This window comes from Mercurialis annua, linkage group LG8 (assembly GCF_937616625.2).
Source record: "Mercurialis annua linkage group LG8, ddMerAnnu1.2, whole genome shotgun sequence".
In the NCBI taxonomy this organism is placed as follows: domain Eukaryota; kingdom Viridiplantae; phylum Streptophyta; class Magnoliopsida; order Malpighiales; family Euphorbiaceae; genus Mercurialis; species Mercurialis annua.
In genome coordinates this window covers 288223-303610 of record NC_065577.1, presented here as the reverse complement: position 1 = coordinate 303610, position 15388 = coordinate 288223, and the positions used below count along the sequence as shown (strand labels likewise).

The following is a 15388-nucleotide window of genomic DNA, read 5'->3' as shown; positions in this document are numbered from 1 at the left end:
CGCCATTGAAATACGATCATTTCGAGATATAGAACGTCGAAAACGAACGAGAAACGGAGATCGAGAGACGAACCGTAAGAAAATTGACGAACGAAGGAAAAGGAATTAAAGTGATTATCTCGTTCTGGACAATTCCTTCTTATGAAGGTTTTATATATATATATATATATAATCGGCTAATTTGCACTTTGGTCCTTAAAACATTTCAAAAGTTTCAATTTAGTCCGAAGCCTATCCGCGTCCAAATTTTAAACGATCTTTGATTGACTCGAAACTTTTATCACAAATACTATAAAATATTTCGCGGACTTCGGCGAAATAAATTCCATTACGGGTTTTATAATTTATTTTATATTAATTTCCGAAGTTATTTCTTTAATTCCCGTAAAACCGCTTAATAAAATTTATCCAAATTCCCGATATAATTAAATTAAATTCTTCTTAATTTAATTTATCGGAATTCACGACACGTGGCACGACTTAATTATCTTAAAATGTTTTGGGGTATTACATAAGTCAACCGATGTATCTGATACGGCTGACATCGATAGCAAAGCCAACCAATGTTTTCGATTTAACTTACACAAACAAATCTCGTATTTCATACAAACCACAAAAAACACCACAAGGTTCACAACGTAATAATGCATTCAAACTCATGATAACACATTCAACAATATGATAATTAACCAATCGACACATTTCTCATAACAGCAGAAAACCAAACAACTTATAAAAATAATACGCAAATGTAAACGACAAACTCACAGTAACCGCTATCCGAAATTGCATTATCATCATCCGATCATGTAGGTTCCGTGCGTTGTTGGATCACGTAGCTATTCCAGCTCGTCGGCCTGGTAGCTTGTCGGTACGTCAATTTTCTATTTACGTCACACATATGTTTAATTCCTAAACGTAAGCTTCGTATGAAAACCCTAATCGTAACTGTCACATTATATATATATATATATATATATATATATATATATATATATATATAATTTTCCTGTTTTCGGAGTCCGTGTTTCCTTTTCAATGTCTGAAATACTTAAAGTCGGAAACTAGGTCGTAACGGGCCGAATATGTCCTAAACAGACACGTCGTTGGTTGTGCGAGCGCACAAGAGGCTGTGTGCGTTCGCACACATGGGCGTGCGTTCGCACACGGTGCTTTCGCACAGACCCGAAATTCACTTTCGGGCCGCTTCGACGTGCTCCATCACGCGTAAAACGCTCGCTCCAAAAAAACCCAAGTCTTATCTTTCCGAAAACATAAAAAACGATAATAGAAACGCGATTACGATTCATTCAATTCGTTTAAAAGCGAAACGTCCCTTATTCGCTAATTCTCGCAACGAAAACGTCGAGCTAACCTTGTTTTGAAGCTCAAAGATGGTATATGCTTGAATTGCGAACAAATCGATATAAAGAACGTGCGATTTGAAATTATCCGCTTTATACATATTATTTATATCCAAATAAATAATACTAGTCCAAAATTATTATTTTCCGTCAATAATCTTCTAATTGCTATTTGTCACGACCCGATTCTCGGCATCGAGACCGGCGCTAGGGAATGGGAGTGGTTGCTCCGAAACCCGTAGCAAGCCTTAAAATACATTAAAAATCACTTAATTTTTTTTGCGGAATTCAAATCATTCTCGAACATTTTAAAATCGCAGTTTAAAATGTTCTTATAAAAATTACCATTTAAAACATGCACGTAATTTCCTCTTAAATTATTGCATTTTAGTTTCAAAACCATTTCTCTATGGTTTATCATGCATCTCATTATGCATACCATCTTACTATGGTAATTACTGCATTTCACTATGCAGGCCATTTCTCTAATGGACTTAACTGCATTTCACTATGCAGATGCGTTCGCCGCATTTTATTCAAGTGCAGTCGCTCGGACTTCGCACAGCATTCACACATTACATTATATCAGAGTTTAAGCGTTATAATAAAATATAAAGTATAAATAAGTCCAACGACTACTAAGGTATCATTGTTCATAACTCTAGCTACTGCAACTCTAGACACACAAAGAAAAGTCATTCTCACTTATTCAATCCAGGGATTTCCGGAACAAGAAATTGGAAATCCTCACCTCAAACTACTCGCCTGTAAAAATATTAAATTCAACGGGGTCAGTTATAAAAACTGGTGAATGCGTACAACATGTACTAATAAACATTAATATGAAAGCAATGCATTCCAGATTACCGATTCATATGAAACCCTAAACCATGATTCATGTTCCTATATGCTTTCAACACATGAAATATAAATATTCCATTTTTTTCCCCATTCCATTCGGGTTAACCTTTTATTTTCCTTTGGCCGTATTTATTTTCTCTTTTTGTACTTTTAGCCAGTCAAATCCGATTACTCTTATTTTACGTATTTGAAAGTCCCAGACTCTTCTTACAATACAACGGATTTCGGCAGTACATAAATACTGTCGCCAATTTCATTTTTTTTTTTAATAAAAGGTTCAACCTCTCAGATCTCGGCAGTTTGCTGACTGCCTTTGGTCGTCTGTATTCCGTTGCCTCTGAAGATCTGTTCACACAGAGTCTAGGCCGTCGCCTGACTTTCCAGGCCGTCGCCAGGATTCACACAGTATATTCACATGCAACCCATTCTAAATGCAATACCGGTGATCACACAGCACTATTGCCGCCCAATAGTAAGCATGTTTCAATGAATCTAAATCGGTTTCAAAACTATGTATATAGTTCATGCGATTTAAATTCAAAATAAAATAAAGCATTTGCAAATCATGTAAAGCAGTTCGTAATATTTTTAATACTAATATTTAGCAGTATAAGTTGTAAACACACTCACAGTACTCGCTTATTCCAAATATATAAAAATATCACCCGTCAAATATTCAAAACCTTTGCTCGCCGGCTTCCGCGACAAAACTCGCTGGATCTAATTTAGAGATTAAAACATTAATAAATGTAATAACTCTAAATTCTAGGATAAACTCTAAACCGACTCAACCATATAAACCACGTAATACAAACCAAATTTGATTCCGACTATCTATTTCTGCGTCATCGTATTTCTATACGATACACCACATAGTTTATTTATTTCAATAAATAAACATAGAATTATAACTTCATATAATTCTAACACACATTCAGTTCACATAATTTTCTAAAAATACACTTTTAGAAAATCTCAACAAACATACCACAATTCAAAAATATCCAAAAATATTTTTCCGTAAAATATTTTTGACCCGGGGCTCGGCCCCCCCTTATTTTCTGCCAAAAACATTTCGGCACAAACTGCTGCCAAATGAGTTTAGGACTGAGCCAACATGCTCTATCCCCTTCACTCAAACTCCGGTCACCGTATTCCGGTGGTTTTGGCCGGAAAACTCAAAAACGCTAAAAACACTTAAAAATTCATTTTAAGCCATTTTAACACCGAAATTCTCCAAAATCATTTTCAAATACATTTTTAATTTTTATCTTGTAAAAACAGCAGCCCAAAATTTTAAAATAATATTTTTCATTATTTTATCCATTAAAACCGAAATATCAATTAATAATCAAAACCGATTATTAATCCGTCAAAACACTTCACAAAAATCATTTAAACTCCACAAATAATTATCAAACACATTTCATAAATTTTTCATGAATAGTTTCTGCCCAGAAACTAAAAATGACAAAAATGCCCTTTTTCCACAAATTTTAGCCGAATAGAGTTATTAAAAATTAAACCTGATTATTAAACCGCTAAAATTTAACCATTAAGCATTTAATTAACATCAACCACAAATATAACTCATACATGAACCAATTTATTTCCAGAAATTAAAAATCCCTTTATTTACCATTTTTAAGCTATTTTAAGCTTTAAAACAATTAAAAATCGAAACCCAACTAATTAAATTAACACCCGAAATGTTTAACATTTTTAATCCACAAAAATTTCACTTTAAAGCATATATAAATATCATCATTTAGATCAGCCCAGAAATTTAAATAAATAATTTAATTTTCACGGAAAAATTATTTAAAACCGAAACCCATATAAACAATTACTAAAACTAGTTAATCAACCATCAAACATCACATTTAAACCATCCTATGCATGTTTCTAACACTTAAACAACATCAGCAACTAAAAGTAAGGTTTTGAGCTTGAAATTATACCTTGATTCAACATGCAAATACACCTACACGGTCTACGCAATATTCCCGATAATTTTCGTGAAGAAAGTTTTGAGAGAAAATCAAAGAGTAAAGCTTTGTGTTGTGAGTTATGGAGGATTCGGCACCCACAAAAATGGAGAAGACAAATGAAGACTTGGGCACCAAGTTTATGTAGGAAAATATCTAGATATTAAATCATGTTTCAATTATTTACAAGTTTGCCATTATGGCATTCTTGTAAATAATTCGAACTCTAGGGGCAAAATAATTTAACTTTCCCAAACACTCAAAAACATTAAACCACATCATATGGGCTGAGTTAAAATATTTCTGGGCCTTTAAAAATATTTAAAATAATTATTTTTACGGTTTTTAGTGAAAAATCACAAAATTCACTTTTAACACGTAAAATTGCCAAAAACCACATTTTAAGGCAAACACATAGCAAATCACATTTTTACCCTTATAAATTCATCACGTGAATTTATTCACTATTTTCGAGGTCCTAATCAATTAAAATTGGACACTAGCGAAAATAAACACTAATAATTCTACGGGGTATTACACTATTCCCGAGGCTTAATTGGCTAATTTACACTTTAGTCTTTGAACTTTTCAAAGATTGCAATTTAGCCCAGAACTTATCCGCATCCAAATTTTAAACGGTCCCCGATTGACTCGAAACTTCTACCATAGATACTACCAAATATCTCGCAGACTTTGGCGAAATAATTATCAACTCGGGATTTATATTTTATTTTATATTAATTTCTCTCGACTATCTTTTAATCCCGACGATTCTGTTTAATGGAAATTACTCCAAATTTCCTATACTATAATATTAAATCCACTTTTATCAAAACTTCCGACACGTGGCACGATGTAATTTATTTTAAATATTCGAGGTATTACATAAGCAATTATGATTAAAACATTAATGATACACTAATAATTACCTGACATATAAGAGGCATCAAAATGATATTGATCACATTCGATATAAAGAAACCTTACTGCTTGCTTTCATCTGATATTCACATTCTATAGTTGCTTGCTCATATATTTTCATTCTTCGTCTGCTTTTTTTATCTCAAAAAATATTATGATTTACAAACATTGTTATGAGTTAATAATCCCATAGCATGCCTTACTAATAGCTGGCTATATTACTGTAGTTCTAATAGCCATACTTTTAAGTGTTTTAATTCTTCTTCTTATTTTAAACTTTTTTATTTCAAATAGGCGTTGGCCATCCCCGAGGACTCTAACAACGTGCTTATAAACTTAAAAAATTTAATCACCGAGGACTCTGACAACGTGCTTGTTGTTTTTTGAGCTGCCTGTTATATGCCAGGTAATTATTAATGTACCACTAATGTTTTAATGATAATTGCTTATGAACTTTAAGTTTTAGTAAATATTGCTCTTGCGACCTGCAGTAATTTAACTGAACATCTTCGTTCTTTCCAGCTTCTCTAATATTGCTCGGGCTCGGGCCGGATTTGGGGTGAAAAATCATTGCCCAATCTCGACTCTAAAGACCGGGCCTGAGTGGATATCCAAGCCAATGAACAGGTATATATGCAAGACATCCAGATATATCTGTTCATGTCAGTAAATAATCATAGAAGTCACCATTAGTTTCAGGAAAAAAGAAGATAGTTTGAGAATTGAATCTCTGATTTGTTGGCCTTTGTTCTTCATATGTACAACAACTTCTCTAGCCAAGTAAGTTACTTTGAACTTTGAACTTCAACTTTATTAGTTTTATTGTGATTGCATATTGTACATGAGCTTTTGTGAAAAGTATTTAAATTCACTATGATCAGGAACATATTAAGAGCCCTTTTAGCTTACATAGAAAAAAAATTTAAAAATGGCAAAATATTACATTATATTGGATAATACATAAAAATTAAAATTCATTGAAATTGAAAGGTCATCCGCAATATTTTTCTGTGTAACATTTAAAATTAGAATTATAATATTTATTGTTAAAAAAAATTAAGAGAGACAACTCGTCCACTAATTACTTTGTGTTTGATTTAATGTAATATTTAAAATTGATGCCATTTTTATTTAATGTTTTTACTTATTTAAAAGTATTTTTTTTAAAGTAACGCGGGAGTTTTGTAATACTATTTATTAAAAGGGAAATTATCTTCTCTAAAACCCTTTTTCTCAAACGGATTGAGTACTTTTTTTTGAAAGAATTAACGAAAAATTGGCGGTAGCTGGATATACACATTTTCCGTGTTCCCGCCAACTAATTCATAAAGGGTGTAATTATTTAAAATAAAAATAAAAATCAGGTATTCGACGGAGGCAGAGAGCAATAGGAAAATGGAGTCGTCAAAAGCAGCGCCAACTGGTTGCTACAAGTGCGGCCGCCCAGGCCACTGGTCTCGTGATTGCCCCGATTCAAACCCTAACCCTAACCCTAACCCCAACCCTGATCCTAACTCCTCTACTTCCACATCCACCAAATTCAATTCCAGTTCATCCAAATCTTACCCCACCACCAATTCCACTACCTACTCAAAACCAGTGGCTGAAAAGCCAAAGAAAGTCCCAAGAACCAGGCCAAAGCTCACACCTGAAATTCTTCTTGGAGACGACGGTCTCGGTTATGTTCTTCGTCATTTTCCTCGCAACTTTAAGTTTCGAGGCCGTGGCCATGAGGTTTTCTAGTTCTCAATCTCAATTGCTTCAAAATTCATTTATTATCATTTCAGCATTTTGTATTTTATTATTTGCCCGAGGCGTTACATGTTAAACTATGTGAATTTATTGCTTAGCATTTTCTAACACCATAGACCTCCCTCATTTGTTAACGCCAGGAAAAAAAAATTGACTTCACATAAACATAAATGGCTGCTTGTGCTGTTACTTTGTATTCTTCACTGATGCATTTATGTTCTTGCTTTTATTGATTAACCTCAGTTCTAAAGGTTGTAATGTATTGTTTACTATTTATGTAGGTGAGTGATTTAGGGAATTTGATTCGCTTATACAGTGAATGGCACTCTCACTTGCTCCCTTATTACTCATATGATGAATTCGTGCATAAGGTTGAACAAGTTGCTTCCACCAAACGCGTCAAGGTAAGGCTCTTACAACCTTCACTGAATTGTCATCATTATTGCAATGTTGGCTGCACCATGTTTTGCTACCAATGATTGTTAACTACGTCTCCTGGACACCAGGGTCCTTTAAAAGGTTCTGTAAGGTCAAGTTCCCCCTTTTTTTTTCAATTTGAACAAAGTAATTCTTTTTATTGCATTCTCATTTTGAGCATGTATGTGGTTTATGGAAATATAAAAATGTTGAAAAATTATTCCACACAACCGTTGCGCCATGTCATTTGTGCAATAAACCAATTGTGCGTTAGCCATGTGGAAAATTGAATGATAAAAAAAATAAGTAATAATTAAAAGATTCCCTATCGCAAATCCTCATTGGCTTGATGTAAAAATGACGTGGCGCAATTATTCCACACAACCGTTGCGCCAGTACTTGGTTCATCATGTTCTCTACCTTATTCTACATTTATAATTTTCTGCTATTCCTGGGGTTGTCTGTTTCTGATGTGGAAAGCTTACATGTTTATAATTGCCTTGCATTTATCTGTATCGTTATTCTTCCCATCCTTTAACAGATTTGTCTCAGAGATTTAAGAGAAAGAGTTGCCAGCGGAGGTGACCCGACAAAGTTGCATGAATTACCAACTGAATTCGCTGAACCTAGTAGCGAACAAGGTATAATTAATAGCCTTTCATCAATAAGGCATCTACGTTTCACATGTTTATGCATATCCACTTTCTTATTCTTATATACATTTTTTACTTGACTCTGGAACTAGGCATTGGATATATTCACTTGCCGATAGTTTCTTAGATTACATAACTTGCTGTTGTTGCCTTCTATTTTCCCGAAGATTACCTGTCTATGTGATTATCTCTAATAGCATCTTTGAAGTTCACATGACATTATCTGCATCTGGATTTAAGAGAGTAAATAGGTGGTGCTTTTTGATGTTTAATTGATGCTTGCCAAATTCTTCTAGACCACTCAATTCCTGCTGAAGCTGTGGGAGGCCCATCTTCGAATATCCATGATGCTGATGATCTACAAGAAGATATGCCTCATGATATTTTTGATAGAGTTACTGAAGCAAATGTCAATTCTTCAAAGGTTGCTTCTTAATCCTATATTTCCTGTTTGTTATAGTTCTTTTGCTTTATCAATTTGCTCGAAAACAGAAATTTATGTTTTCTCAATTAAACTTTGCTTTTTATATGTTAAAAATTACGTTTTTCAAAATTCAAATAACCTTAAACATTATAACCACAAGAAATATGGCTGTCAAATAATTCAACTATGTTTATCTGTCAATACTTGTTTTGGGATGGGATCCGTAACCAGTGATTTCTAACAATTGAATGAAACATGTATGCTAAGGTAGATTGTTTGCCTACATATAATCACAGGATATGGTCCAATCTTCAAAAAGTGGCATGGAGCCATTGACTCAAAACAATAATGCAACCACGTCCAATGAAGTTATGCTTACGGATGAACAAAAAGCTCGCATGGAAGCTAATAGATTGAAGGCGCTAGAAAGAGCTGCAGCTCGGGCCAAATTATTACAGTAAAGCCGACTTGTGAGTTGAGTTTTCTTTGTACATTTGAAATTTTAACTACATTATGTACAGATAGTGTGGTTCAAAGGGTTTTCTTTTCCTTTTCTTTAACAGTTCAGCTCAAACACTTAAAGTTGATGCTGTTGCTATTTTAGAAGTATGCATTTTGATCTATAATGTTGTTAATTTGTGAATGCCTACTTATAAAAGCGGTTCTTAATTTTTCTTTACCTCTTCTCTTTCTTTCCTCTGTCACTATTACCTTTCTCTTTTAACTCACACTCCTGAGTTCTGCCTTACTTTGTTTTGGTCTTTGACTTTATCAACAAATTCAGTGCTTTTCTAGATTACTAAAACATTGTTATCTTTTAATGCCTTAACAACATCTCACTGTCGTCCCTGCTTTCTTGCCTGTTATCTTTTTGTTACTTTCTCTTTAGACCGAAGCCTGATTACATAGATTAGGAGAATTATGAATCAGACAATTTGCATGTATATTTTTGCAGTGGGTTTGTTGATAGTGTCATCCCGTGTCGTCATTTATTGATATCATGCAAAAATGAAAACTAGAAAGGTCTTTGGGTCATGTTGAGATTCATACAATTAAAAAAGAAACATAATCTTTCCTCAAAAGAAAAAAGAAGGAACATAATCTCAGATCCAATATAGGTTTTTTGATATGTGATTTTGCTGCTGTCACTTCTATTGAAAGGCAGCAGAAGCAGAAAACAGAAATGAGAATAAAAACATAGAACAGCAGAACTTTTTTATAGCTACTTTTTTTTCTTCCCTCTGAAAAACCAAAAACATTGCTTGCATTTTTGAATCAAAAAAGTAAATTGTTTAAATTGCTTTTAAATCTGTAGTTTCCTGTCCTGGCCAGATGATGGCTTCAAATTTTGGGAATTATGTACAACTGTCCCATCCGCAAGCCTCTCACTAACGGTATGTGGAGTATGTAGGTTAATCAGGAATTGACAGACCAGTCGTAGTTTTGATACACAATATTGACAGGGCCTCCATCTCCTAAAAGATGTGTCAAAAGGCCTGCTTTAGTTGCATCCAAGTAGTTGATAATCCATCTGAGAATTTCTTTTTCTTGCCCAAAATCCATGTTGAACCTGCAGAATACAGTTGAAGCTAATAAGCTAGTTGTGCCTTGGAATAGCCTTTTATTTAGCAATTGAAGTTGAGAAAGCCTACTATTTAGCAATTGACGTCGAGAAAGCCTTTTATTTAGCAATTGAAGTCGAGAATGTTTTACTCACCACTTGATGATCCTTGTAAGATGAACTGTCCTCTTTTCCAAGTCCACCTCCATTCCATTTCTTTGGAAGAATTCCCTTGTAGCATATTTAAGTTCAGCTTCAACTCCTTGGGGTGTGAAAAATCTCACTGTGGGGCTTGACCTTGTTCCGTTGCACAGTCCAAAATGGATCAATGGATTCACTTTCTCAAGAGCTATCTGTCATATTGTTGAAACAATTTAAGGTCGTTTTTTTTTTAAATTATCCTTACATAATCTAGTGTTCTTTCTCGTTTGTTCATTATACCCTATCGCCACAATTCAGTTCTACCTCAAACCAGCAGAAGATAACCTAAAGTTCTATTTAATTTTTCTTGGCACTTTATTTATTCAGATTGCAGCATTAGTTGATGAGCGGAAAAGGTGCTTGTGTTAGAATGAATGTGGAATTAACTAATAAAATACGATTAGAAGTTATTTACCTCCAAGCGCTTGTCTCCAGCACCAAAAGGCTTTACCAGCGAGTAGGGACTTCTTCGATTATTTCTAAGGATTCCATTCTTTATAGCGTTTAGCGAGTAAGAAAAGCCTCCCACAATATACTGGAAATCCGAGTGGAATGATCTCCTGTCAACGACCCCTTCTGGACACCCTACTCTAATTACAGCATGGATGACCATAGCATTATGCAAGTTCAAGAAGAAGGCCAGTTTCTCATTTGTTGAGAGTTCTAATATATCAAGCCTATGAAGATTTTCAACCAAATTTATGTATCTGCATGAGTGGACATAATGAGTTATGGTGATGAATTCATTGGCGTAGGCAAATTTGCTGGAGATCGAGAAGTAATAATAGTATTACCTTCTAAATTCCTCACTTATGCTGATGCGGGCATAATCAACATGGCTCCTATCATCAGAGGCATACGACTCGAGAATTGCGGACATCAATTTGTTGAGCCTTACACCAACCTTAATTGCTGATTTAGGTTCTCTGTCATTTGTAGACCCTCGAAAGTTGTAGCATTTGGGAATGAAGGGTTGGTGCTCAAGAAAACGATAAAAGTGGTTTCCATCTTCAAAGTCATTTTCCCTGCATAAAAGCAAATGTCAATATATGCAGAATCGACTGGACGGATTTGTAAGCAGAAACCGTTTAATCTTACCCAAAGACATGATGAATGAAGTGCTTCTTTGCTAGCTGCTTACCAATTCCCACAGCCTACATTCATTCGAAACTGAAATTAAATCATTTTATTTGACTATGGTCATCTTGTTAATAGTCTAAATGACAGTAGATTACCTTCTTTCTGCCGCAGTCCAAGTGATGAATGAGCAGCTCCACCATCTGCGAACCAGAAAAACAGTTTTTCACAATTTTCATCCTCATCAGGCGGTCCTGAATTGGCAATCTCTGCCTCAGAAGCCTCACAATCCCCACTGTCTCGTCCATGGCTTCATCCTCATCATCAGGATCATCAAATCCATAAACAGGAATTGCAGGCGCATCACCACTGCCGCCGCATGATTTGCTCACGAGCATCTCCTTGAGCTTCTGCTCGAAACATCCACTGTTTCTCAGCGAATTCAAAGCTACTAAACATCCCAACAGTTTATCATTGAAGAAAATCTGAGGCACTTGAGCATTTCCAGTCCTCTCAATAAGCTCTTTCTCCCTCATCGGAAACACATCGATGTTAATCTCAACAAATTTCAATCCTTTGTCTCTGAAAAATGACCGAACCGCGGTGCAGTCCCTGCAATTGGACCTAGAGAAGAAACTTATCCTTCCTTTACTACTAGCATTAATAGACTCCTCTTCGCTTTTGAGTCTCACTACCACTTTGAGCCCCGAAATGCTGAACTCCGTCGCGCCGGTGTTGTTGTTCATGTCATCACCATCCACATCACTACCATCGCGGGGATTATTTTTGAAATTTAAAGAAGATAAACGGCTTACAATGGAGGCGGAAACGCTGCTGCTTCGAATCTCCTTGAAGAATTTTCCGATAGAAGAAGGCATATCGAGAGTGGAATTGTCCGGTAAGGATTTGGATCGGGTTAAAGCATGGGTGTTGTTATTGTTAGGAGGCTCTGGTTTTGGGAGCTGGGAGTGAGGTTGAATCATCTGTAAGGTTTTATTTTCATTTATAACGGCTACGTCCTCCTTTTTTGACACGTGACACCTCATTTGAATTCCATCATCATCCGAATTCTCAGGAACACGAGAATCAGCATCGGATATTCTGATCTCCTCATGATCACCACCTTCTTCTGCAACATGTTCCCGCCGTCTCCGATCATCTCCTTCTAGTAATTGTTTCTCATCATTCAAAGTTGGAGCTTCCACCTCGATCTTTCCGTTGATTTTCATTGAATCAGCTGCGTTATTGGCTAATAATAAATCCATTTCCTCGAGGAGAAATTAAACGGTAGAGCTCCGATGAAGCAGAGTGGAAGAGAATAAGAAAGTTAAAGAGGTTGATGGTGAATTGGAGTATATTTATATTAGATTGGGAGGTATAAAGAAAGAATCAAATGATCACGTCTCAAAATCAAGCCCAAAAAAGAAGGCAAGAAGAGGTCAAATATGCAGAGACAAATTCTATCTTTTTTGCGTATCTGAATCTAACTTAAGAATTAGCCAAATCAAAACATTGTTTATATTTATATTTTAACTTTTGCAAAAAAAAAAAGGAATTGAATTTGAATCATTTGATTTGCCTTGCGATTGCCGTATAAAGTTTTGTTTGATCGCCGGCCTGTAATAAGCAAACCGTTATTAGCGGAGTAATTTTGGACTCGTAAAATGCAACTGACGTAACTACCTACCCTTTCTCCATAACTGCTGAATCAAAAGGCCTCTACACTAATTTTGGGTTCATAAGAAAACTAGGCGTGTTAAAATGGGCCGGGGCGTCTCGACTCACTTTATTAACACGTTAAGATAAACACGAAATACAATTATACGAGTAACACGATCTACTTAACATATATAAACATATAAATACAATTTTAACTTTAAATTTATCAGTTAGTACTTTAATTATAAAAAAATTTAATAAATTAATTTTGTTTATAAATTAGGCCTAATCACTCAAAAACCCCTCACCTTTAAACTTTTTTTCAATTCCACTCCGACGTTAAAAATTTGTCAATTTTACCCACTTTTGAATTTTCCGTTTTCAATTGTACCCCAATATTTTAATTTTTGTTAATTTTTTTACTTAAATGATGAAATCATTCAATTAATTAAGTCTAAACATGAAATTAAATTCTTTTTTATTCAAAAAAGTACAAATAAGTCGTTTATTTTAAAAACTAACTAAAAACCATAATCAAATTAACACTAATTTAAATTCTTAATTAATTTAACTAAATTTAAATAAATTTTAAAAATATACAATCAATATATACGAGACATGGAGAATGTTTTAAACAAATTTCCAAACGCAAAAGACGTTAATTTAATTTTTCAGGGTACAATTGAAACACAAAAATGCAAACTAGGGTAAAATTGACAAATTTTCAACGTCAGGGTATGATTGAAAAGGGGCTAAAAGGTCGGAGTTTTGTAAGACATTAGGCCTATAAATTAATAGAGTTATACTTAATTAATTTTATTCAATGAAATTATATCTATTTTACACTATATTATTATAAATAATATAATTTGTGATCGAGTTAGACAAGTTAGATGAATTTGCTAGTTAATCCGTGACACAATCCATTTATTTCGTGTTCTAAACAGGTTGATACATTTTTGACACGAAATTCGAATTCGCCAATTTTATATATTAGGCGAATTATATTATTTTATCATAAGAGAAATTATTAGGTAGACTCGGTCCACCACGATATTTGTGGACTAAATCTATGACATTATAACACGTCATTTAAATAATGATAATATCGTAATATTACTATTTAAAAGTGTAAATAAATAATAAATAAAATTACGATAGTCTCACTATTTTATTGACGTGTCATACTGATGTGATAGACTGAATTTACCTAAAAATCTCTATTTATCATTGATCCATTTTGACACCCTTAAAAAAAACAGCCGGTCAAAAGACTTCATTCCATATCCAAGTGGTTGATTACCAAATGGAGATTTTGTAGTTCGTTTAATTAAATTGGATTTGTCAATTAACTAGGCTAAGTAGTCAACTTTCCACCCACTACTACCAAAACTGGGATGCCACTATAAATTGTTAACCAAATTAAATCCTTATTCATTTTTTTCATACAAAGTTTTGTTATCTATATATTATTTCCATTTATATAGTTCAACGTAGCATTTAAGATAAATCTTGGCAAAATTGTCAATTAGTTATGAAATTCCTTATACTTCAAAATTTGTAGTTAATGCATTGTACCAAACCCATCCTAGCACATGGTAATACGGTGATTGGGAAAATTAATTTCATAGGGACTTAGTTGAAAGAAATAAAGTTATATTTAATCCCTTGTTTTGATTTTAGTATAATTAAGCCCACGACATTATTTAGCCTAATTGATAAAAATTAACAAATTTTAAAATTGATAAAAAAAATTAAAATTGATATTAATTGTCTGCGAGTTTTTTTTTGAATTCATCGGATCTCATTAAATTGAATATAAAACAGTTACATTTGTAAGAAATTCGGGATAATTTGAAAACTAAACCCGATGACCTGACATGGAACAGACAACATGCTGCCTGATTCGCAGACTTTACTTACGAAAATAAAAATAAATTACTAACTGTTTCGCGAATTAAGTGCTGTCTTCAATCACTCTTCGTTCAAACTTCTCCAAACACCCGCAAACTCACTGCATCCGATTCAATCAACACTTGATATAACTTCTTCTAAAAAAGAGAGAACAACTCCTTCTAAAAAGGAGACAACAAACCTTTCACAGAGAAAGGACAACAAACCTTTCATAAAGAAAGGACAAAGTAAAACATTCATAAAAGACAAACAATAAAAAATAGATAAAATTAGTATAGCTCATAGACGAATCCATTTTGTTACTGAAAGATCTTCAATCTATCGTCGCTTCTTGGTAATTGAATTGCGCTTCGTGATAAATTTTAATCCGTTAGAAAAATGAAAAAGAATCGGCTATTTATTATATTCTATGAAATTAAAATAACATAAATAAAAGAGGTGGCTACCGTCAATAGAAAAATTAAACTATTGATGCCTGCCGAAGAAAAAATAAGAAAAAAGTTTTAGGTTTCTAGGGTTTGTTAGAGAGAAAAGAAAGAGAAAGGGTCTAGGGTTTAATTGCCTGCGAGTTAAAGGAACAAAACAATTGGCAATTT

The 15388-nt window shown here is 33.9% G+C and overlaps 2 protein-coding genes and 1 long non-coding RNA gene across 3 annotated transcripts; 1 reads left to right on the top strand and 2 right to left on the bottom strand.

The window, feature by feature from the left end:
* Positions 1-1853: 1853 nt before the first annotated feature.
* On the bottom strand, positions 1854-4311 carry LOC126661064 (uncharacterized). The gene is made up of 3 exons (XR_007635500.2): positions 4187-4311; positions 2856-2945; positions 1854-2129 (listed from the first exon to the last, which is right to left on the bottom strand). It is a non-coding gene; the product is annotated as an uncharacterized LOC126661064 (long non-coding RNA).
* A 2075-nt stretch (positions 4312-6386) lies between these two features.
* LOC126660932 (uncharacterized) lies at positions 6387-9059 on the top strand. Its single transcript, XM_050354653.2, has 5 exons — positions 6387-6868; positions 7168-7290; positions 7845-7944; positions 8253-8380; positions 8677-9059. The coding sequence occupies exons 1-5, from the start codon at positions 6530-6532 to the stop codon at positions 8839-8841; spliced, it is 855 nt and encodes a 284-aa protein (XP_050210610.1). The 5' UTR covers positions 6387-6529; the 3' UTR covers positions 8842-9059.
* Positions 9060-9389: 330 nt separating this feature from the next.
* LOC126660931 (uncharacterized) lies at positions 9390-12728 on the bottom strand. Its single transcript, XM_050354652.2, has 6 exons — positions 11378-12728; positions 11241-11296; positions 10937-11167; positions 10558-10849; positions 10098-10294; positions 9390-9950 (listed from the first exon to the last, which is right to left on the bottom strand). Exons 1-6 carry the CDS (start codon positions 12482-12484, stop codon positions 9797-9799), a joined length of 2037 nt encoding a protein of 678 aa, XP_050210609.1. The 5' UTR covers positions 12485-12728; the 3' UTR covers positions 9390-9796.
* Positions 12729-15388: the final 2660 nt, after the last annotated feature.